At 34.4% G+C, this 24,035-nt stretch overlaps 1 protein-coding gene across 1 annotated transcript; it reads right to left on the minus strand.

Moving 5' to 3' along the window:
• Window positions 1-4,469: 4,469 nt before the first annotated feature.
• LOC127244114 (putative EG45-like domain containing protein 1) lies at window positions 4,470-4,943 on the minus strand. The gene is made up of 2 exons (XM_051264451.1): window positions 4,838-4,943; window positions 4,470-4,744 (listed from the first exon to the last, which is right to left on the minus strand). The coding sequence occupies exons 1-2, from the start codon at window positions 4,941-4,943 to the stop codon at window positions 4,470-4,472; spliced, it is 381 nt and encodes a 126-aa protein (XP_051120408.1).
• Window positions 4,944-24,035: the final 19,092 nt, after the last annotated feature.

Raw genomic sequence — 24,035 nt, forward strand, 5'->3', positions numbered from 1 at the left:
AAATATATGAAAACAATGGCATCGAAGCGGGTGACTTCAATTTTTATTTTTTTCCTACCCAAGAGTAATGGCGCCGAATTCGGTGCCGTAATTTACTCTTTATTTTTTTAAGATAAATAAAATGGCTTCGTATTCTGTGCCTCCTTTTCTATTTTTTCGTTTCTGAAATTAAGCACAAATAGGATTCTGTGTGAATAATTTTTATATTTAGAAATATAGTCTATGGTAATGGCGCTACCAACTGCGCTCCCTTTTCTATTTTTATGCATAATTTTATAATCATGATGCGAACGACTACTTTAAAAAAAAGGTAAATTAGAGTAATTTTTAAAAATAGTTTGAAAAAATAAATAAATAAATAAAATAATTGTTAACAAAAAATATAAAAATAAGACAACTATATTAAAAAGAAAGGAGTATAATTTTATACTAAAACTACCTCCAGCTGTGCCGCCTCCACCTGGGGGCAGACAACATACCAAGAAGTCTCCCCCGCTGGACCAACCGTACAAGAAGGGTACGGACCTCCACAACATAGCTCCTTGATACAATTCGATAACTTTATTCCGCCATCGGGGGCTCCTCCGCGAGTACCAGCCGAGGGGAATCGAGTACGTCCACCTTCAGCTCACCCTCCACAAGGACATCAACAATACTTTCCTCGTGCCCAGCTAGGTCCTGGACAACCCGGAGGACATATCGATATTGCTCCCCTACCACGACCAATTGTCAATCCGCAAGCTATCGAGGAATCCGTTCGCAGGCTGTATGGCAATCCGATCTAGTTGCCCGCTAGGCTGCATTATCAACAGCCATTCCAAGATCAAGTCGTCATCGACCATTCACTCCCTCGAAACACACAAATTTTGGAGTTCACATTGTTATTGGGAGAAGATTCACGCTCTACCATCGAGTATATCAACTGGCTCACGACACAATGCAGAGAGGAATTCAAGAACAACGAGTGGTTCAAGCTTCAACTATTTTTATTGTCCCTCACTGGGCCGGCATTCACACGGTACACATCTTTGCCACCAAATTCATTCCACACATGAACGGATCTCGAGAGGGAATTTCATTAACGTTTTTATAGTCCATTGTCAGAAATGACGGTATGAGATTCTATTAACTTACGACAAAAACAAAACGAACTAGTGGAACATTTTTTGGAACGAATTTGTAGAGCGGAGGGACGATGTCAGGTCCGTATTCTCGAAATCCAAGTTGTCCACATGGATATTGACAATATTATGCACCAGCTCCGAGAAAAGCTAGCCTTCCAAGAATACAATGATCTTCGGCAACTAACTGGAAAAGCAGTGAAGTCGGAACAGCTCCTCCGAGATGCCCAGGCTGCCAAAAATCAAAAGTTTAAAAATAGAGCACACCTTGTCCGGGTTCAGGAAGAGGAGTCGCACTATTAGGATGACCCGAATGAGACGTTTTCGGTCGAGATCTTAAAAGGGAAAGCATACACTTTCCCAACATTGAAAATACCTAAGAGGAAGGAAGTAAATCCTAAAGTACAATATACATTTGATATTTCTAAGACCGAACAAATTTTTGATTTTTTTAAGGACAATTAGGTTCGGTCCAAAGAGGACCATAAGATGCCATCCAAAGAGGAATTGAACAGAAAGAATTATTGTAAGTGGCACGGTCTTTACAGACATCAAGTCGGGAGCTGTATTGCTTTCAGAAATGCAGTGCAAAAGGCTATCAAGGAAGGCCACCTACGGCTGGCCAACAAGCTAGAGATAAAGATTGATACGGAACCATTTCCGGCTCCAATCAATGTTATCGGCGTCTAACCCATTAGACATAACCGATCAACCCCAGGTGGTGGATGTAACCAAGGAGATTCGCCCCAAAAAGAAACATATTTGAGCGGCTTGGAAGGACCATAAAACCCCTATGGAGAAACTCGGTGTGGGATCGACTCTCTCCACACAATACCGTTGCCGAAGTTAGATTTGAGAAAAATGGCGGGGTGTGGCGAGTAACTTCAGTTGACAAGTGGTGATAACCCCTCACGGCATGCAACGGCCGAAACATCCCTCAGAGGATGAGAGCAGGACCAAAAACCAAAAAGTGATGAATCGGCCCCTTACTAGGACTCAATGGCGGAGACGGCAGCATCAGCTCCGGGCAGCACGCCTTTTCTCGGAGGAACATGGGCAGCAATGCAGACTACCCCAAGAAGGTCGAGGGCAGATTGTTATTACTGAAGATGTGCCAAATATGGAAGAATTACCCCATCGGAGGAGAAGGTGACAAGAATGGAGACTGAAACAGACTATCCCGGAGGACCGAGGCAATTTGGAGCAGCAGGCTCCCCCGAAGGTACCAGTAGCACCTATTTCGGAGGACGAGCCGGTCTTTGAAGCATTAAAAGACGATAAGACATCACTTGCAAGTCTGGACATCATCGCGAATGACCAAGACTTAGAACGGGCGTTACACTACGAAAAGGATTTCATGTAAAACTATTTGCTTCTTGCCCAATGAGTTCGTAGAGACTTGGCTGGAATGCAATGAAAGGATTCAAAATCCACACGGAGGCCGATGCACGGCCTGCTTGCCAATTTGTTTGCAATGAATAAGAATCGGGAAGTGATACTGTACCTTGAGGGACGAATTCAAGAAACATACGGTGCCACCAGAGGACCCGAATATGTCCCAGTGCGTACTATTCCTTATGTCCGTCGCCTTCCCCGGAGATTAGAACGAAAGAGTTTTCCTCTTTCATCCCGAGGACTAACCCATCATTTGAGGCTCAGGATCCTGTCGAAGAAATCAACATTGGTGACGATTTAGCCCCTTGGATGACGTAGATCAGTTTGTTGCTACTCCCGGATGATGCGGATCAGCTCATAGTTACCTCCGAAATAGAAACAACGATTGAAGGCTTTCGTCCAAGAATACCAGGGCCACTTTGCATGGGATTACCATGAGATACCGGCCTTATCCAAGAGTTTGGTGGAATATCGGCTACGAAATCTCATACAAAAATATTGGGCTTCAAAGTTCAACAAAGTTTTTGCCAAAATATTTTTCTGGGGGGCATTTGTTACTCTTAAATATTTCGGGCCTTCGGAGGTGCTTAGCAGTCCAGCTCAGAGAAGTGGATGGGTCGGCCCAAGCAGTCCCGCTACAATCCAAATTTGTATATGGATAAGAGCAAGCGTAATTGGGATGACTGAGATAATGGAGGAGTGAGTCAAAGTTTCCTAAAGAAATGAGAAATTTGAAAAGAAGGATGATAGAATCATGAACTAGGCAAACAATGGATGAGTAATTGTCTTAATTCATGAGATATATATATCACCTAGATGAAGATGATGAAAACACTCATCCGTCCAACACTCAAATAATTTCTTTTTCTTTCTTTTTGCTTTCATTTTATTCATGTTTGTTAGATTAAATTTATGTTTTATTTTTTTGACCTAAGCAATTTTCATTCCTATTTTTCAATTCAGTTTTCTACTATTCATTTAATTTGCCTTTCATCTACTTTGTTTCTCATATTATAATATTTTTCAATTCGATTCGCACCGTATTCAGTCCATCATCGGACCATCGTTCTACGAATGTTTTTGTTCAGAGGTGTTGTGATTTAATATCCGACTGCGAGATTAACCGGGATCCTTTCATGAGCATGCTGAGGAATCTAATTCAGGTCGATCTCGACTGGTCTAATCCATAGGGCCTTTATTGATGAATTTTAGCGATAACAAATTCAAAGCCCTGCATGGAAGATTTGCGAATCCCTGCGAATCCTTATTGCTTATATTAAAACTTTCCAAAGTACACCTCATAGGATCCTTGAGAGAAATAAATTGAACAAATATGGTCACTTGTTTCACAAGAGTTCGAGGCAAGACTAGAAAAAAAGTTTTCCAGCAAACAAAATTAATCAAATATAATTTGGAAGTAAAGATTGCTTGGCATATCTCTTCTGACTTATGACGTTTTGTTAATACACCCACTCACTCATACACACATACATCTATATTTATTTGAGGATACAATTAGCCCAACACACACATAGCATATATATCTATATCTATATATATATATAATCAATCTATTCCATTCACCACTCAGCTGCGCTTCTAATCATTATTCACTATCTGGGAATAAAGTAAAACCCTAGCCCTGCAAAAGAAAAAGTGAAAAATATTAACACATAATATGAATTCGTGATTTATGAAAAATCCCAGTAATTCATGCCAATTTGATGTCATGAATCTCTATTATATATACGCAATGGATAGTAAAAAGTTGAATTTAAATAATTGTTTGATGTGATATAAATAGTTATTGATGTGATATTTTGAATGTAAAATAAATTTGTAGTATAATATAAAAAAAAAGTAATTGTTTGATTTGATTTTTCTTTTAGGAATAAAAGAATCTGAATAGTAAAAACCTATGGTAAAATTCACAAAATAACACAACCAAGGATCTTACGGTGTGTAGTCGATTTTGATTATCCCGGCGACAGGGTTGGCAATAGTGGCAAAAGCTTCGTTGGAAAGATCTAGGGTTCCACCACAGCCCGGACAGTGATCCACAATTCTCACAACTACACTTTTCCCAGTGCACGGATGAGGGACCGGATTTGTCGGCCCAGTACATGTTACCTTAAATGTCTTACCGCATATTGCTCCGTTTTCCCACAATGGATCACTTGCTGCAGCTATCATCACTCCTTCGCCTTCGCTGCCATAACATGCTGAAGCTGAAATAAAATGTGCAATTCCAATGATTCATTCTAATATGTATGTATATATACTCTAAATTATACATGTGGAGAATATATCTGTACACTTACGAACATAATTTGTATAGAAAGTGGCAGTTCCTGGTGTGGCCAAAGCTCCAGATAATGCACTTATCAAAATGGCCAAAATAAAATTGAGGCACATTTCCATGCTCATGGTTGCTGCTAAATATTAGTCGATTTAATTTAATTTGAATATTGATGTGGTACGATATCACCTAAAACTACATATTTATATGCAAATTTGGATAAGAATTTCGTCATATTAATTACTGAGGATTAATGTTTTTCCACTTATGGATAGTCCCATTTGGTTATTACTTATTAGCATTCCAAAAATGTCTTACAGAGTGATGAACTCTAAAATAATTAACCCACTATATATTAAAATTAACTAATCAGATATATAGATACCCTGTTGGTTGGTACGTTTAAGTAAAATTCTTTTACTTCTTTCGTATTTCCTTCTTAACCATACGTCAGTAATTACTCACTGAATTCATACATGATGCCCATTTAGGTTGCCTTTTCAAAAAACACAAAAAATAAAATAATAATAAAAAAATAAAATAACACAAATCAAAACAAGCGAAACACCCAAAAAAAAAAAAAATTAATTGTGTCGTTTTGTTCTTTTAAGAGTTCAAATTCAAATCAATACTATTATCCTGCACAATTTTTAATATATATATGTTTTTACAAATATCACATTAAAATACTATTTAAACAAAAATTAAAATCTAACACTAATTTCAAATAAATGTTGTATTTGGATCAATTTATGTAAAAGCATTAAAAAAAAAAAAAAAATCTGACAACAAACACAAATATTTGGGATTTGTTTGGTTTTTATTTGAAATTGAAAATTTTGATTTAGATAACATTTGAAGTAATATTTTGTGAGAAAAATAATACTCCCTCGGTCTTGGAACTAAATATCCATTTGCTTTTTGCACGTAGTTTTAGAAATATTAGTATTTTATTGGGATATAGTAAGAATAAAGTAGAAATGACTAAAATAACCTTATTTGTATGTGTAATATAAAGGTAATGTCATTTGTGTAATATATTGGAAGTTGTAAGGGTATTTGTAATGTTAGGTATATAGTACAATTACTAAAAAAGGAAATTGATACTTTGTTATGACACGGACTAAAATAGAAAAATTGATACTTTGTTATGGGACGGAGGGAGTACATATTTTATTGAGAAAAATACATATTAAATAATGGTGATTTAAATTTAAAATGGTAAAAAAAAAAACCCCTAAATCCATATTAAAGTTCTTTTAAACTTTCGTAATTATATATAAAAAAAACAGATGTATTGTTATATTGCTAAATTAAAGTTCTTTTAAATATATATTTAATATTCTTCTAATCCTTTATAATTTATTTTAAACTTATAATTATTATTTTCTAAATAATCTAGTATAATTAATGATATATGTACAATAAGTTCATTCCAATTTTTTTTTTTAATGTTAGTTGCATTTGATTATTGTGCTAAGAAAAGAACAAAGTAAAGAATTATGCAAAAAATTCATATTATTGCTTCTTTTTAGGGATGTTCATGCCTATATTACAAACCAAAAGAGGAGAGAGAAAGTTTGATTAAAGCTAAGGGATATATTTTAAAATTTTGCATCAAAGAAAAATTTGTGGAAAAAAAAACGAAAAATATTCAAAGCCCAATCCATGGCTGCATTTTTTTCATCAAGAAGACGCGCGGACGGCTAGAGAAGGAAAGATGACAACATTTTCTTTGTCATCTTCTCTAAAGTAAAATTTTATTACTTTCAATTCCCACTTATGTTTAGTAGCTAAGTTTTTTTTTTTTACTTTAAATGTGGATTGACATTTCGAATTATGGATTTATGAGATAGTTTTAATTTTAATTGAGTGTTGTAATAATTAATATTTATGTTATTTCCGCACATCGTGTCTACATTCATTAGATAATTTTATTTTATTTTATTTATTTTTTGTTTTTTTTATCGTGGTCATGTTTTAAGTCGATCTATCAATTGTGTGCTAATTGAATAAAAATATCGGTAATTGTTTATATATTTGATAAAGTAGTAAATAGGTTAAAGAACTTAGTCTAAAAATTGCATGATCGAATAGAAAATCTTTCATAATTTAAATATTTGAATTGAATTTTTTCCGGCACTATTTTTAATTGGAGAATTTTTACTACGATCGTACCTAATTAATTCTTTCGATTAGGGCGTGGTTAATCGGTCATATAGTTGGCATCCACAATGTTAGAAAAAATGAGGTGTTTGATTGTATTGAATGTCTATAATCAATTTATCAATTGAATGATTAAATTATTTACTTGGATGATCAAATCTATCTATTACTTGATTTTCATTAAATCCTTGGACTATGAATGAATTTTTAATTCTTCATAAATATAGATTATTTCCTTTTCTAATTGTTAAATTTTTGTTTGGTATATTTGAGTTTTTTGAAGATATTTATTTTAACTTTACTCATCTTGTTTCTAAACTTCTTAATTTTTACAACTAAATAATCAACTAAAGAAACATAATCTCAGTTCATGTGAATTCAATCTTATTTTTATTATTCTATAATTGAGTAAGAACATGTAAATAGTTTAAATGAGAGTTCACAACTATAATTTATAATTATATTTTCAAATTTAATATGTCAATTATATGTTAAAGTTATAGTTTTAGTATAATATATAAATCATAATTAAAATAAAATAGAATTTTATATTAATTTTACGAAATATATTTTGAAAAACCAGCATAATAAATGAATAAATCGTGCATTGATATATGAAAATAAAGTCTCGATGATAGCAAGATAGTATCAATGGTGGTGGGAGTAATAATAGACAAGTAGTGGGATTGCATTACATAAGTTTTTGGCAAAACTGCCTATATCCCCACGTGCATTGGAAATACGACGCCATTTTCCATGTACTTTAGAAACTGCAAAGTACTTCTTTGTGTTTTCAGAAACCTTGCACACTCTCCCAATTGATCAATTTGACCTCACGATATTAAATTTTTTATCTAATGTACCATTATACCCTTCACTTCAATAATTAACTTAACCTTCCTCCATCATCTCTCTCTTATCTCTCTCCACCGACATCTTTCCCTACCACCCCCCCCACTTGACGTTCTTCCCCTCTACAAGAAAATCGATTCCAGGTCCGACCACTAATCTGATAGTGGCATTCTCTTCTATCCAAACGCACAACCTCGATTTCAGGCAAGTCAACTGGCATCCAACCACCATTCGCCATTCCTTATTTTCTAATCGAAGAGGGTAGCGACGAACCCAAATACTTGTAAGTCATTTGTTTCGACTTGTGTGTTATCCTCTCTCCATTGTCGATGCGTTGCCGCTCTTTTATATTTTTTCACCAGTCATGGCTTTTTGGCGTTTCATACTTTTTTCATAGATTAGGGCAATTCCGCGTTGAGAAGTTTCTCGATTTATCATAGAAGTGGAATTTGGGGTTCAACTTGTGCATTTGTTGTGCCTTTTATACATGTTCAATAATGATGTCCAAAAACCCTTTAAATGACTTCATCCAATTACAAAATGAATTTGTAATGATAATTGAACTTTTATTTTTGTCTGATTGTTGTTGGGTAATGTACCATGGTGGGGTGGACCACCTTTGCTTCATTTTGTATTGTTTATTTATGTCAGTCAATAAGTTAGTCGATTATTGAAGTATAATTTGTGTTGCCCCACGTGCAGGTTTTTTTTGTTGCCAACCAATGGATGAAGACTGCTACATTCACATTTACATGTTAGTGGGTGGATATTTTGAAGTAGAAAGCCCAAGCCATCCATTTGTAGGTTGTCAAAAATATTGTTTAAAAATATCGACAAAGACAAGATTTATTATGGGACCCTGATGGATATGTATGGACATGCTGGTGGGAAACGTCTTGAGGTTCGCATGTATCACACATTGAAGGGGGTCCCTTGTGGATTCAACTCCACATTTATCTTCTGTATAAAGACCAATGATGATGTCTTGGAAATGTTTCGCGAGCATTATGGAGAGAAACATATACATGTATACGTAGAAGACATTGGCATGCCCATGATGGAATTTATGCATTATGGCTACACGGAATATGTTTACGCAACCTGCTATTGTCGGCAGGTTAAAATGATGGCTTCGACGAACTGCTTCTTCGAGTATACACTTGCTTAGCATAAATTTGATTTGGTCAAGTGATAATAGCAGGGAATGTTATTAGTATTTGAGGGGGATGTTTACTGATGTAAATAATTTGGGGGGAATGTTGTTCTTCGGGAGAAAACATCTACTACTTCAACAAGAAGCTTCCAAATTTAGTCTACAACTTGACAATAATTCGAAGAGAATGGTTACTAGTATAACATAAATACGCATCAACTACATCAACCCAAAAATTTGCCATTCAACCATGACGCAATGAACGCAAATCTTGCATAAAGGATACCAACCGAAACCTATCCAAGGCACACAATATCTAAAATACCGAAATACCAATGAGCGGCATTGCATGTAGACAACAAGCCAAACCCACACTACTACCTTATGGTTTATATACGCCCCCGCCTACACCCGACACACCTTGGGTAGATTCGAGTTTGGACTTTGTTTTGGGGCTACCATGTACAAAGGGAGGTAAAGCTCTATCATGGTTGTCGTTGATAGGTAAATATCCCACTTTATTCTATGCAATAAGATGAATGATGCAATGCATATTGCTAATTTTTTTTTCAAAAAAGTAGTTTGAATGCATGAAATTCTCGTAAGATTGCATTTAGTAGGAACACTAAATTCTTGAGGTTTTTTTTGAAAAAAATTTTAGAAAAAGTTGGAGACAAAACTTCTCTTTTCTATTTTATATAAGCCACAAACAGATGGTCAAACTGAAGTAACGAACCGCACCCTAGGCACCCTCCTTACGTGTGTTGTCAAAAAGAATTTGCGCAGATGGAAAAATTGTCTTCCTCATCTTAAGCTTGCATATAATCATGCTATTCATAATGCTACTAACATCCCTCTTTTTGAAGTAGTGTACAACTTCAATCCTCTTTCTTCGGCTGACCTATTGCCACAACCATGTAGTGAGCAAAAAAATGTTAATTTCAGGGATCGGGCATAAAAGATTCAAGAGCTTCATACGAAAATACAAAAAGAATTCAGCACAACCAATGCATAGAATGTCAAAGTTTTTTTACCGTCACGGGAAGAAGGTTGTCTCCCAACATGGTGATTAGTTGTGGCTCCATTTATGAAAAAAAAAAATTTCAGCACAACATAATTCTAAGTAATCTCCACGAGGCGATGGTCCTTTTCAAATCATTTCACGCATCAACGATAATGCCTACCAACTAGACCTCCCAAGTGAGTAATAATGTTCATGCAACATTTAATGTTTCTGATTTGTCTTCTTTTGAGGTAGGTGATGAGAGGTTGATAGAACAATCTGTCCAAGAAATGAAGGCTGATGTGACCATCATGATGGAATTGAACATAATCATAATTCCTTTTGGACCAATCACTAGGAGCCAAGCCCGTAAATTTCAATTGGCAATTACAAAATGTGCCAAACTTCAAATGGATGTCACTGTTGAACTCGACACTGAGGATGAAAATAAGTAATGCATTATCTAGAATTGGACTACGAGCCCCAAGGACCATAAGACCAAAACCACTTTATAAGGCATTCAACCTCCCATAAATCACTATCTCTAATTAAAGGGATCCCATGAATTAATATCTTCTAATTGAAGGAATCCTATAAATCATAGGATTACCCAGAATCGTGGGATTGTCATCAATTATGAGTAAAATATATTAATAAGGCTTTTTAGAATCTATATAATTTATTTTCTTTAGGAGTACACTTTCTTGTTTTTATCCCCTGTAGGTCATTTATAAAAGGTCCTATGATTATCATTGTAAGGATTTATTCAACTAAGATATTTAAGAAACTTATATTATTGCAAGAGCGGTTCTTGTGCATTGTTTAGAAGTGTAATATTGAGTGATTCGGTTACATATTCATATCTCCAAATCGAGTTATTTTGAGTGATTTGAAACAGGTCGTGGCCTCTCGAATAGTAATTGAACTATTCTTGTCGCACCTTATATTGTTGGTTTGTTTAGAGTTTTGTGAGACGTAAGCTTGATCTCTCGTGTTGTCTTCCTAAATACCTCTCAATTCAAGAGAGTCCAGGTTACCTTTATTAATATATATATATCTCAATTCCTTTCGCTAGCAAACTCTGCCCAATTTTATTGTTACTTATTCATGTGGAATTCAATATGAGCTGTCATCTTTGGCAAGTTCGCATCATGTTAGGGTCCAAGGAAAAGTTTTTTTCAGCACACATTTGTTTCAGAGGTTCCAAATGTAACAGACTGTGGCTGTGAACCCCAATCTACTTAATACATGAATGGTTGATTTCTTGTTCTGATCTATCCATATCCAAGTAATTATGTGGACAAGAGAGTCCAAATCTAACAAGGCATTTATCCAAGAGCAAATTAAGAACCAAACTTGTGATGAGAATGAGCAACTAAAAAAAAAGATGGTTGTTATCCTCCGGTTTTCTTCTTTAAAGATCGCACATTATATCGATATCAAGAAACCCCAACAAGTCTTCAATTTCCCTAAGGATGTCACCCAAAGGATAAAAGAATACTTTGGGAGAATCAAAGAAACCCAAATGTGGGAGCTCGAATGCCAGATTCTTTTCTTTATCCAGAAGACATGATATGCCAACATGATGTCACACTTTCCCGAACTGAGACATTTACCTATTTCTATCTTAGCACAATCTCTAGTTCCAAAAATCTTAATAATCTTATTCTGGATACCAATGAGATTTTCAAGAAGAGAAAAGTCTTGTTTTCAGGGTTCCTTGTTCCAAAAATCATGTGTGATAAATAATGAAAATAAGAGGAAAACGATAATCAATTTCTCCAACATAACGAGAACTACTATTCCCAAAACATAACAAACAAAGAGACTTATTGTCCGCTAGTTATTTTGCACTTATGTATACTAGGTTTATTAATTATAGTTGAAATAGAGACTCTATTATAATGGGCCACTACTAGGTCTAAGTCATTTAAACTCATCTTAGATCTATGGGTGTCAACCTATAATGGTGGCAGTTTAGGCATTTTGATATCAATTCCCTTCCGCTCAAAAAATGGCCTTGTCCTCAAGGCAGATTATGGGGAATTGTGCACAAAATTTCTTAATGTCGACCCATGTTGCATAATCCAATGGGAGGCTATGCCATTGCACCAAAACCTGGTTTGTTCCAGTAGCCGTTGACACCCGTTAACTCAGAATTTCAATTAGTTCATATAAAATGGAATCCATGATCTCAAAATATGGGAGATCTATTGTCACCGACTTTATTTGTCTTGGTGGCGGATTTATATCGAGGGGACTTCAGCATTTGTTTTTTAGGAAAAACTTAATTTTTAAGAAAATAATTAATTTTTTAGGGGCCTATGAAAATGAGATTTTGTAGCAAAAGAATTTTAGGGACAAAATTAATTTTGTAGTACATAATTATTTTTACTGATGAAATTATTTTTGTTGCAGGATAACATATTTTAACTACAAAAATATTTTGTAGTTAAAGATATTGTAGCTAATTAGACATTTTTTTGTAGTGGATTTCAGATGGCGATATTTCAACGAAAACATTTCGAACTTATTATGGGCACTATGAGTTTACGATAATATTGTTTGGGTTGACAAATGCTCTGGATGCCTTCATGAACTTGATGAATAGGGTATTCAGACCATATTTGGATAAGGTTATTGTGGTCTTCATCGAAAATATATTGGTGCATTCCTTTAGCAAGGAGGATCATGTGAATCACCTTCGAGTAGTGCTTCAAGTATTGAGGGACCATCAATTGTATGCCAAATGTCAAAGTGTGAATTCTGGTTGAGTAAAGTAGCATTCTTACGGTATGTTATTTTGAAGGATGAGGATTCGGTCAACCCATCAAAGGTGATTGCTATTGAAAATTGGCCCCGACCAAAAATACGCAAACAGAGATTACGAGCTTCTTGGGATTGGCCGGGTATTATCGGAGATTTGTGCAAGACTTTGCACGATTTGCAAGACCATTGGCATCATTGTTAAAGAAAAATTTCAAGTGGTTTGGAATGGCTTATGTGAGAAAACTTATCAAGACTTGAAGCGGAGGTTGATGGTTGCACCGGTGTTGGCGTTTCCAATAGATGGACAGAAGTTTGATGTATATTGTGATGCATTAAAATGAGAATTGGGGTGTGTTTTTTATGCAAGATGGAAGGATGATAGCGTATGCTTTGAGGTAACTCAAACTGTATTAAGGGAATTATCTGACTCACGACTTGGAAATAGCATTGTAGTGTTTGCTCTCAACATATAGAGACACTACCTTTACGAAGTTCATTACAACATTTACACTGATCATAAGAGTTTGAAATATACATTCACTAAAAGGGAGTTCAATCTAAGGAAACGAAGGAGGTTGAAGTTGGTGAAGGATAATGATTTGGAGATTTGATACCAAGAAAGTAAGATGAACGTGTTTGCTGATGCTTTAAGTTAAAAGTCAAGTCATGACGTATGTTCAATGACATTACACATGAAGTTCTATCATGAGTTCGAGGAACTACAAATTGAGATAGTGGGTCCTGAGGTGATTGAAGGGTACATGGGTACCTTGTTAGTTAAGCATGAGATTTTGAGGGAGATTTGGGAAGCTCAAGTAGACAGTGATGACTTACTTGACTTGACGGTGAGGGTGCAACAAGGCACGGTAAGGGATTTTCATATTGGTCGATGTCGATTGGATAGGTGATGTGTGGCAAAATGTCGATTGGATATTTAGGAGAAGAAACTTAGATAAGCTCATAGTTCTTCATATTCAGTGTATCTAGGTTGTGATAAGAAGTATAAAGATTTGAAGGGACATTTTTGGTATCATATTATGAAAAGAGATATTGCGAAGTATGTCGCCAAATATTTAAACTTTAAAAAGGTCAAGGCAAAGAATAAAAACTAATGGGTTTGTTTAGACCCTTAGATATTCCGAAATATAAATAGGATTTTATTGCCATGGATTTTGTGATAGGATTACCAAAGTTGGGATCGGGCGCGGATGCCATTTGGGTGGTTGTTGATCAATTGCCAAAGGCAGCAGTTTTTATCCCGATAAGAATGACTTGGAGGATGCAAAAGTTGCCAAAGTTGTATGTTCAGCACATAATGAAGATGTATGGAGTTCCAGAGGTAATTGTTTTAGATTATGACCCTTGCCATGTTGCATTTTTGGTAGAACTTTCAAAAGGAGTTTAGTACCCAGTCAAGGATGAGCACTTCCTTTTATCTTATGACCAATGAATAGACTAAACACACTATTAAGATGACATGGCCCGACCATATATAATTGTACCCAAAATATTTTTGTTATCTACAAAGTTCAATAGAACCAATGGATTCAGAATACGGATGAAAGAAAGAGAATTGAGAAGAAAAAATAGTGCAAATAATGTGAATTAACATGGATGATAACCAACCATGAGAATAATTCTCGGACCTAAAATAAAAACCATATGCTAAAATCCAAACAATAAACTAAATCCCACTGCAAATGATTGAAATTCACAAACCGATGGAATCACTCCAAGACCCGATTTAAGACTCTAAATGCGAGGAAATCACTCCCTAACACTAGAAAATTATAAAAGTAAATTATGATTCAAGATGTAAATTGTCTCATTACAATGATAGGCAATGACCTCATATAGAGGTCATTGAAGAAAATAAAAGGTAACAAATAATAAATGAAACAAACCAAAATATAAGTTTAACTATAAGGAAACAAATAATAAGAAAAGTTCGAGTTATGGAATTATACTATATGAAAACTTATAATAAAACGAAATCTATATTAAGGTAACTTCTAGAGTTTCCATAATTGATGATTCTCTTGATAATCTTCCATAATTAGTGGTTCTCTCAATAATATTTTATAATTAGCACTTTGCTTGATTATTTTCTATAATTAGCGATTCTCTTGATCTTTTAATTTTGACTCTTGTCGGTCCCGCTGGAGTAGTGTCAGATGAGGGCTAAGTGGTCTATAAACATCATCCTTAAACCGATTATTGACAAAAAAATCTCCGAGTCAATGCAGTGATGGATTCTTGAAACTGACAAGCTCAGCTTCGAGTGATGAGTCCGACGGCCATTTGAATCCTTAGAGATTGAATGTCCGTGTCATCACATCCTTCTTAAAAGGCTTTATTGTTCTCCTGAACAAGATGTTCATCAGCTGTATCAGAAAGACTTAAGTCAGAAACATTAAAAGTAACATGAACTTTGGTACTCACATAAAAGTTCAAGTTTGTAGGCATTATCATTAATGCATTCCAATATTCAAAATGGCCTATCGCCACAGATAGTAAGTTTTGACTTTCGCCATTGTGGAAATCTTTCCTTCCTTAAGTGTATGCAAACCCAATCTCCTATCTCGAATACAACCTTCTTGTGCCCATGGTTAGCCTGTTTTGCGTAATTGTCAGCTGCCTTTTGTAGGTTATCCCAAACTTGTGAATGAAGTTGTTAGACAAATTCAGTCCTTTTTTGCTGGCATTAAAACTAACATGCTCATAGTTTCGCAATAACATAAGATCAAGAGGAGTTAATGGGTTCAAACCATAAACAACCTTGAATGGAGAATAATTCATAGAGCTATGAATCGTACGCTTATATGCAAATTCAGCATGAGCTAAATATTCTTCTCAACTCTTCAAGTTCTCATTAACTAAGCACGTAACAAGATACCCATAGTTCGATTAACACCTTTAGTTTGACCATTAGTTTGTGGGTAGTGTGATGTGGAAAATATTAATTTTGTACCCAATTTAGCTCAAAGTGTTTTTAAAAAATAGCTTAAAAATCAAGAATCCCTATCAGAAACAATAGATGGCGGAACACCATGCAATCTAAGAATATCTTTGAAAAATAATTAAGCAATATGCGAAACATCATTTGTTTTGGTGCATGGAATAAAATGTCATTTTTTAAAATCAATCAAGCACAACAAATAATTTAGTCATTACCCGACCTACTCCTAGGCAAACTTAATATGAAATCCATGGACATATCAACCCAAGAGATTCAGGAATGGGTTGAAAAGGATACAACAAAGTTAGATTTCATAACAAGGGCTACAAGGTAATGATTTGTTCTTTGCGTTTGAAGGAGGTTAGAGAAAATTAAGAAAGTTTGCGAAGGAAGATGCAAGAAGCTAAAGCCTTAAAAAGGCTAAGGAAAAAAAAGCACCCGGAGAGCAGAAGAAAGAGTCTTCCGTTAAGGGTTCCAACATCCTTCTTTCACTTGCTAATTTTCAGCGAGAAGTCGGTGACCTTGATAAAAAAAAAAGGGTTGTTTCTTTTTGTTATGAAAAAGATTTATTTCATTATGATAAAGATAATCTACTCACTAACTTTCTTATTCCTTTTGCTAGAATGCTTGAATAGATGAAGAATGTTTACCCGGAGGAACTACCGGAAGAACTGCCATCAATTCATGGATAGAGCATCAAATTGACTTCATACCTTGTGCTTCGATTCCAAATCATCTTGTGTATCGGTGCAATCCAGATGAGAATAAGGAGATTAAAAAACAAGCATAAGAACTTCTTGAGAATGGATGAGTTCATGAGAGCTTATCACAGTGCGTTGTTCCTGTTATCATTGTTCCCAAAAAGGATGGAACTTGGAGGATGTTTGTGGATTGTAGAGCGGTGAATGTGATTACCACTAAGTATCAATACCCAATCCCATGCCTAGATGACTTTCTTGATGAGATCAATGAAGCGAGAATTTTCTCCAAGATTGACCATCGGAGTGGATACCACCAAATTCATATACAACCCAGCGATGAGTGGAAAAAGACATTCAAAACCAAGCTAAGTTTGTGCGAATTTTTGTCAATGCCATTTGGTCTAACTAATGCTCTTAGTACTTTCATACGTTTAATGAATCATGTTCTACGTGCTTTCATTGGTAAATTTGTTGTAGTCTACTTTGATGATATTCTTGTCTACCATAAAAGTGAAGAAGAACATGTGAAGCATGCACAACTGGTCTTTCAATGGTTAAGAGAAGAACAACTCTATGTTAATTTTAAAAAGTGCATAATCCACACTAATGAAGTTGTTTTCTTTGGGTTTGTAGTTAGCAAGGATGTCTTGATTAAATGAAAAAGGTAATTAAAGAATGGACACCTCCAATGAATGTTGGATAAATTAGGAGATTTTGGGGATATGTGGATTTTTTTGGAGCTTCATGCCCGGTTTTAGCTTGATTGGTGCTTTCCTCAATTTCTTATTCAAGAAGGGGATCCCGCTTAAATAGAAACAAGCATAGCAAGAAGCGTTTGAGACATTGAAGGCAAAGCTTATTCAAACAACAATACCTGTGCTACCAAATTTTGAGAAGATCTTTGAGCTTGAGTGTGGTACTTCGGAAAAAGGAATGGGTGCAATTTTGCTTCAAGAAGGTCAACTCATAGCCTATTATAGTAAAACATTTGGAGGGGCTACCTTAAATTACTCTATATATAACAAGGAGTTGTATGCGGTGGTACAACCTTAAAAAACATAGCAACATTATTTGATGCTACGAGAGTTTGTGACACACACCGATCATGAGACGTTGAAGCACTTGTTAGGGCAGCAACAAATTAACTGAAGGCACGCATGATAGGTATCGTTTGTTGAATTATTTCCATACACCATCAAGTACAAAAAGGGTAAGGATAATATTGTCACGGACGAACTCTCACGCAGGTATGCTTTAGTTTCATATGCGTCCACGCATTTATTGGGATTTAAATATGTTAAGGAATAATACTCACTACAAAAAAACTCTTGATCTACGAGGGAAAAATTCCTCGCAAATCAAATTATTTCCTTCGCAAAACATGTTAGCGAGGGATTTTGCGAAGAAATACATGTCATCGCTATACAACTGCTCTCTAATTTGGTTCCGAGGAAAAAAGTCCCTCGCAAATATTTGCGAGAGAATTTAGCGAGGGATCGATTCCTTCGCAAATGTTTGCAAAGGAATTTGCAAAGATATAGTTTTCCTTCGCAAATTGATTCAAAATTTGTAAGGAAGTTCATTTCTTCGCAAATATCCATCGCAAATTGATTCGAAATTTACAAGGGAATTCATTCCTTCCCAAATATCCATCGCAAATCTTTTTACAAATTTTTATCACTAGTTCATTTTGAATTCGCATACTTGTCCCAAATAAATTCAAACTAACAATATATTCATTTTAAATTCACACACTTGTCTCAAACAAGTACAAACTAACAATATAAGAAATCATTTCAACAATCCAAAACATTCATTCAATTCAAAAAATGCCAAAAGTAAACGAAATATGAAGCAAACATACATCACGCGACCGGGGAAGCACTTGTAGTGCCATTCGGGTAACGGCGGTCTAAGTGAGCTTGAATCTTCCGTAACTGTTCCATGATGGTCATATTTTGTTTCTTCATAATATGTTGCTCGTGTTCTATTCTCATTATGCGTTCCATATTTGTAGGTTCAACTGTAGTGGTGCGACCGTCACTGTTGAGCGATGATTGTTCAGTAGGCACCATTGATGCCAACGACCCCAACCCAAAAAAAAAAACGTTTTCTCTTATCACTGGGACTCAACTAGAAAATGCCTCGTCCTTGCTATATCATTGTCACCAAGTTGGGACATCCCCTCTTCAAAATGTTTCATTCCATCATAAAAATACAAATATATTCATAAATTGTATGCAATACTTTAAATAGTGCTTTAAAATATATGATTTTCATACCGCTAATCGGGTAATCTTCGTGTTGCACCATGATTTTTTATCACACTTCCTCATGTGAGCCCACTCATACGTTCCCCATTTCTCAAGATTCTGCATTGCATATCGAATATCAAACCAAAAGAATACACAATTATATATTAGTAAAAAATAATACTAACCAACTTCTTTGTCGTCTCCATGAATGAGTGTGATCCCCCGATATGTGTCGACTCTGGCTTATTCGTTAAATAGCTCTGTCATCTGTTACTCTTGGCTGTCTTCGACCTTTTTTTTTACATCATTGGAGCTCCAAGCCCTTTTCCATGCACCGAGCACCGTAGCGGGAATGACCTTGTGTGCGGTTTTATTTATACTTGCACAACTTTTAAGATATTGAAATTGTTATGTCTTTCTTACCTGACCCTTATTCGATTTCGATCTCAGAAAAGCTCAGCTCATGTTGCTTCTCTTGCATTTCCGTCTGACATAACAACATTTCCGTCTTGGATGTTCTGGCTTCATTGCGCTTCATTAGATCCTTGCGATATCTGTAATTGAAGGTACATTACGAGAAACCTTAAATATAGTTCGGTATTATGAGAAAATATAAATAAGATTAAATCTTATAATGTTATTACCTAGTGGTATTTCACATCGTCGAAAGGAAGAAATCTTATATTCTTCCAACACTTACATGGGCATCTTATGTTACCGTCAATCCTATACACCTCTGGACTGGTCATACAGTACTTAAGAAAATTGTCTACCCCAACAATAAAATCCCTATTCAGAATACCATTTTGCATTCTATTGTACATCCAAGACCACATAGCAGTACTCATGCCACACTTATATTATGCATAAAGTACAAATTTCTAAAAATGACTTAAATAACATTGAAAACAAGAATGGCTTTATAAAGGAAAAATGAAGCTCGCAAGAAGAAATAATTACTTATATTAAAAACATACACAATTTCTCTCTCTTATAGATCAATCATAATTTATTCATTGTCATCAGAGAAAAAAAAACTACTAGAGAATATAAGAAGATCCAAGCAAAATACCTTATGGGACTGCGGGTACAAGATAGTCTTTGTGGTGCTTACAACAAACTCAATGAACCAGTTGCAATCGTGGCTTTGGCTTCACCTATATCCAATATTCATCAATGGGTCTGCAAACAAGTAATCTATGACATACCGTATACAAACAAATTAAAAGGCATAATAAGCCAAATTAATATATATATATATATATCAGCTAAGGTAAACTTATGAGTCATCCCTGGTTGCTATGCTTCATGCAATGTACTAGTTAATTAACAAGCCCAAATAAATACATAAATAAATAAATAAAAAGAATATTAAGGATATATCAACCAAAAAAGTTATTAATGATGGCTAACCAAAAGTTCAATATTCATATTTTCACGCACAAACATGATAACCTTAAACCACCAAGTTCAAAATTGTACTCAAACAATAAATAATTTTAACATTATACTACAACCATCTCTTTTCAAAGTAATCTACCTCCGGTGTAATCAGAAAACCAATTGAAGAAACTTAAAAATAAATAAATAAACACAAAAATAATTGTACATTAAGATTCACCTTTGGTATGTGCAATCCAAGACTTCTGTGATTCTCAGAGCACTGCATGGCATAGAAATATACCTAAATTCACACTAGCTCACCGAGGACCTCTGTGATTGATAAGAAAAAGGACATAAAAAGGTTAGAGATAAAAAAAAAAAAAAATGTAGTATTTTACATAAGAGATCAATATCTCTCATTACAAGATGCAATATCATAGGAAATTTAGCATCCGTAATTTTGTTTTGATGTTTTTCAAGTACAACTAGTGGACATGATGTTTTATATGAAAAACGAAGTTTGATGTGATGTTTTTGGACGGGGTTTTACAGGTAGAATTGTTGAAGAACACAACATTATGAACAACACTTTTTCTTTGTTTCATATCAAATGCAGACAAAGTAAAGTCAGAAAATCAATACTTGCATTTGCAATCAACACATTCTTTATTTTCAGACAATTTAAGAAGTTCTTGTACCCCCTCTACCATATCTGTACAAATAGAACTCCAGAATTTGATAATACAAATAACATAGTAAGCTCCCAGGAGAGGACAAACATATTAAATTAAAGAGGACGAACTATAATAGCACACACAGTATTATAGTTCTGGGAGGATAGCAATTGTACTAAGCAAATATGAATGATAAGAACATAGTGGAAGACTTCAACCAACAAACTCCTTGCACATCTAAGGTGTAGCGGTGCACATAAATAAAAGCTTGGAACCAATGAAAGCTCTCGAAAGCTTAAGCTAAGGATGATAATCATCTAACTACTAAAATTGGTCTAATACTTGACTCAGTAATATTTAAATTAGACTCGCATAACTTAATTGCTATCTTGACGGCTTCTTATCATATTTTATAGATAGAATCTTCCAAACTTAATTATCACACACACACAAAAAAAAATTGTTCGAAATTCCAATCAATTGATATTAATTTAGCATACTATACCAGAAACTTAATGTTATACAACATATTTTTGTTAATGCTATGTACAAGATCAGTAGACTAGTAATTAAATTGATTAGATCATATCAACATTTTGAAGGGGCACATTAACTTTATGCCTTCTGCCTCGCTTTCCTCTGTCTACATTGCATCACCACTTATTTCTACATCTCTCAATACACTCTAATTTCATTAATGCTAATAGTTAGTAATCACCCTAGCTACGTATATGATAACACACATTAAAAAAATAAACTGCCTTTAATTTTGAACAAAAAAAAATTAAGATAAAACAGTTAACAGAAACTATTGATTCTTCAAAATATATAGATAGATATAGTTTATAGAGCCAATGGATGGCTGCTGACTTGTCATAATCTCAAATTAATTCTCACAAATATACTAGATCATGAAAAGCAAGGAGGATGAAAAACAACACAAGTTAATTTATCACTTCTACATACAAACACACAGACAAACACAACATATATATATATATATATCAGAGTAAAAACTCCAAAAACAAACCATATATAACTTACCTTACGATTTACAGCTATCTTCAGGTACTCTGTCCTCTATCATGTCATATGTAGGGTTAATTTGAAGCTCTGGACATCTTAGGAACACAAAGCAAACCAATAATTGCAAATCAGAAGGCCTAACTCTTCGTCACATCAACCGAAGCAAAACAAAACAAATGTAATGGAGAAAATGAAAAAGAACAAAAAGAGAGAGGAAAAAAAAAAGACTAAGAAAAGGAAAAGAAAGAGGAAAGTGCGACGGCTAGGTTAGAAGAAGTTTTTGAATCAATAATTTTAATAATATTTTTATAATTAAAATTATTTTATATTATTATTTGTTTTTTATATAAATAGAAATGATGATACTAATAAAATAAAATAAGATTTCATTTGTTATATAGAAAATATGTTTTTTTTTTAAAAAAAAAAAATTATATTTGTATTTTTTAATAAAAAATTATAGGATAAATTATATAACACTCCCTTGTATTTTAGTAAAAATGCACAAAACTCTCTGTGTTTTATTTATTGCGTGAAACTCCCTTGTGTTAATGCAAAATTTGCACGAAACACCTTCATTGTTAAAAACTGATGTTTTGTTCAAAATAAAGACCTAAATTACGCAAGTTTTATTCAAATAAAAAAACATAAAATATTTTAAATAATTTTTTTGAATAAAATAAAAAAATAAAAAATTTATTAATCCTTCATTTTATAGATTTTTGGAGACAAATTTTTATCTGATTTTAAAAAAAGTATAAAAATAAATAATTGATCAAGTATATATTTATTTATTTTATTCAAAAAAAAATTAATCAAAATATTTTACGATATTTTAGTTTATAAAATACTTGCATAATTTGAGTCTTTATTTAGAATCAAACATTATTTTTTGATAAGGAGAGTGTTTCGTGCAAGTTTTATATTAACACAAGGGAGTTCCATACAATAAATAAAACAAATGGTGTTTTGTGTATTTTTACTAAAAACATGAGGGGTGTTATATAATTTACCTAAAATTATATTACATTTTACAAATTTTTATTACAAGGAAATTATTTTTATTAATTTAATGAAATTTAAAATTTTATTAAGAACTTTTTTTTTTTTTACTTTCCATCCTTTTTAAAATTAATTTAAAAAATATTTTTTATTATTAAAATAAAATAATAATTTGTATTTTTGTCAGGGAACATAAATCTTTTGCAAAATTCTTCGCCAATAATGAGGATGTTTTAAATTCCTCGCAAATTATGTTCGTTAATTACGAATTAATCAATTTCCTTACAAAAGTCTATCGTTAAAAAAAAAAGTCATTTAGGTACCGGGGGTTGTTTGTCGACATTGTGGAACAAGTCATTCAGGTACCGGTATTGATAAAGTTCCATTAACATGTTTTAAGTGTGGTGGTAGTGGTCATATTGCCAGGCTATGCCTAAGTGTGGTAACTGCAAGGAAGTTTCCAGAACCGAGATTTAAGCCATGGCAGCAGCCGTCTTGGTAGTCACAGGGGAAAGGATTAGGACTATCATGGCGAGGTGGTCGAAGTCAGTCACGTCCGTCATCTAGGCAGCCAGGCAAAGGACCTGACCAGCGTGGCAGAATAAATGTTGTTACTCAAACAGAGGCTGATCATCACCCAGGTGAGGTTCTAACGGGTAGATTTCTTGTTTTCGGTTTGTCTGCTCTTGTGTTATTTGATTCGGGTGCAACGTTCTCGTTCATATCTAAACGTTTGGTTAAAAGATTGGGTCTGAATTCATTGGTAGAAATGGTAGTGGAAGTTTTACTTCCATCAGGAGAAGTACTGGAGTGCCGAGAACTCTATATGCAAATTCCGGTTAGTATTGGGGGAGTTGATTTTGCTACTAACTTGTTGAGTATGAAGTTATCCGAGTTCGATGTGATACTAGGGATGGATTGGTTAATGGCATATCAACCTCAATTTGATTGTCGAAAAAGGTCAATTTCGTTGGTTGGAGCGACGGGTGAACAAGTGAATTATGCAGGATCTGCAAGACAACCTTCTATGAAGGTAATTTCATCCCTATCATTTCAAGCACTTATTCGTAAGGGGCATCCGGTGTATCTGTGTGAGGTAAGAGATTTGAAGCAAGGGGAGCAATGATTGCAAAATATTCTTGTGGTTCGTGATTTTCCTGATGTATTTCTTGATGATATTCCTGGTATGCCACCAGCTCGTGAGGTGGATTTTACTATTGATATTGTGTCAGGCGCTGAGCCAATATCAAGAGCCCCATATCGCATGGCACCGTTAG

The sequence above is a fragment of the Andrographis paniculata genome, unplaced genomic scaffold (assembly GCF_009805555.1).
Source record: "Andrographis paniculata isolate CXL003 unplaced genomic scaffold, ASM980555v1 Contig9END, whole genome shotgun sequence".
NCBI classification, from domain to species: Eukaryota; Viridiplantae; Streptophyta; class Magnoliopsida; order Lamiales; family Acanthaceae; genus Andrographis; species Andrographis paniculata.

Coding starts and splice junctions, on each gene's coding strand:
- LOC127244114 (XM_051264451.1), bottom strand. CDS start 4,943: ATGAGCATGGAAATGTGCCTCAATTTTATTTTGGCCATTTTGATAAGT. Junction 4,745..4,837: donor TTTCTATACAAATTATGTTC/GTAAGTGTACAG, acceptor ATTTTATTTCAG/CTTCAGCATGTTATGGCAGC.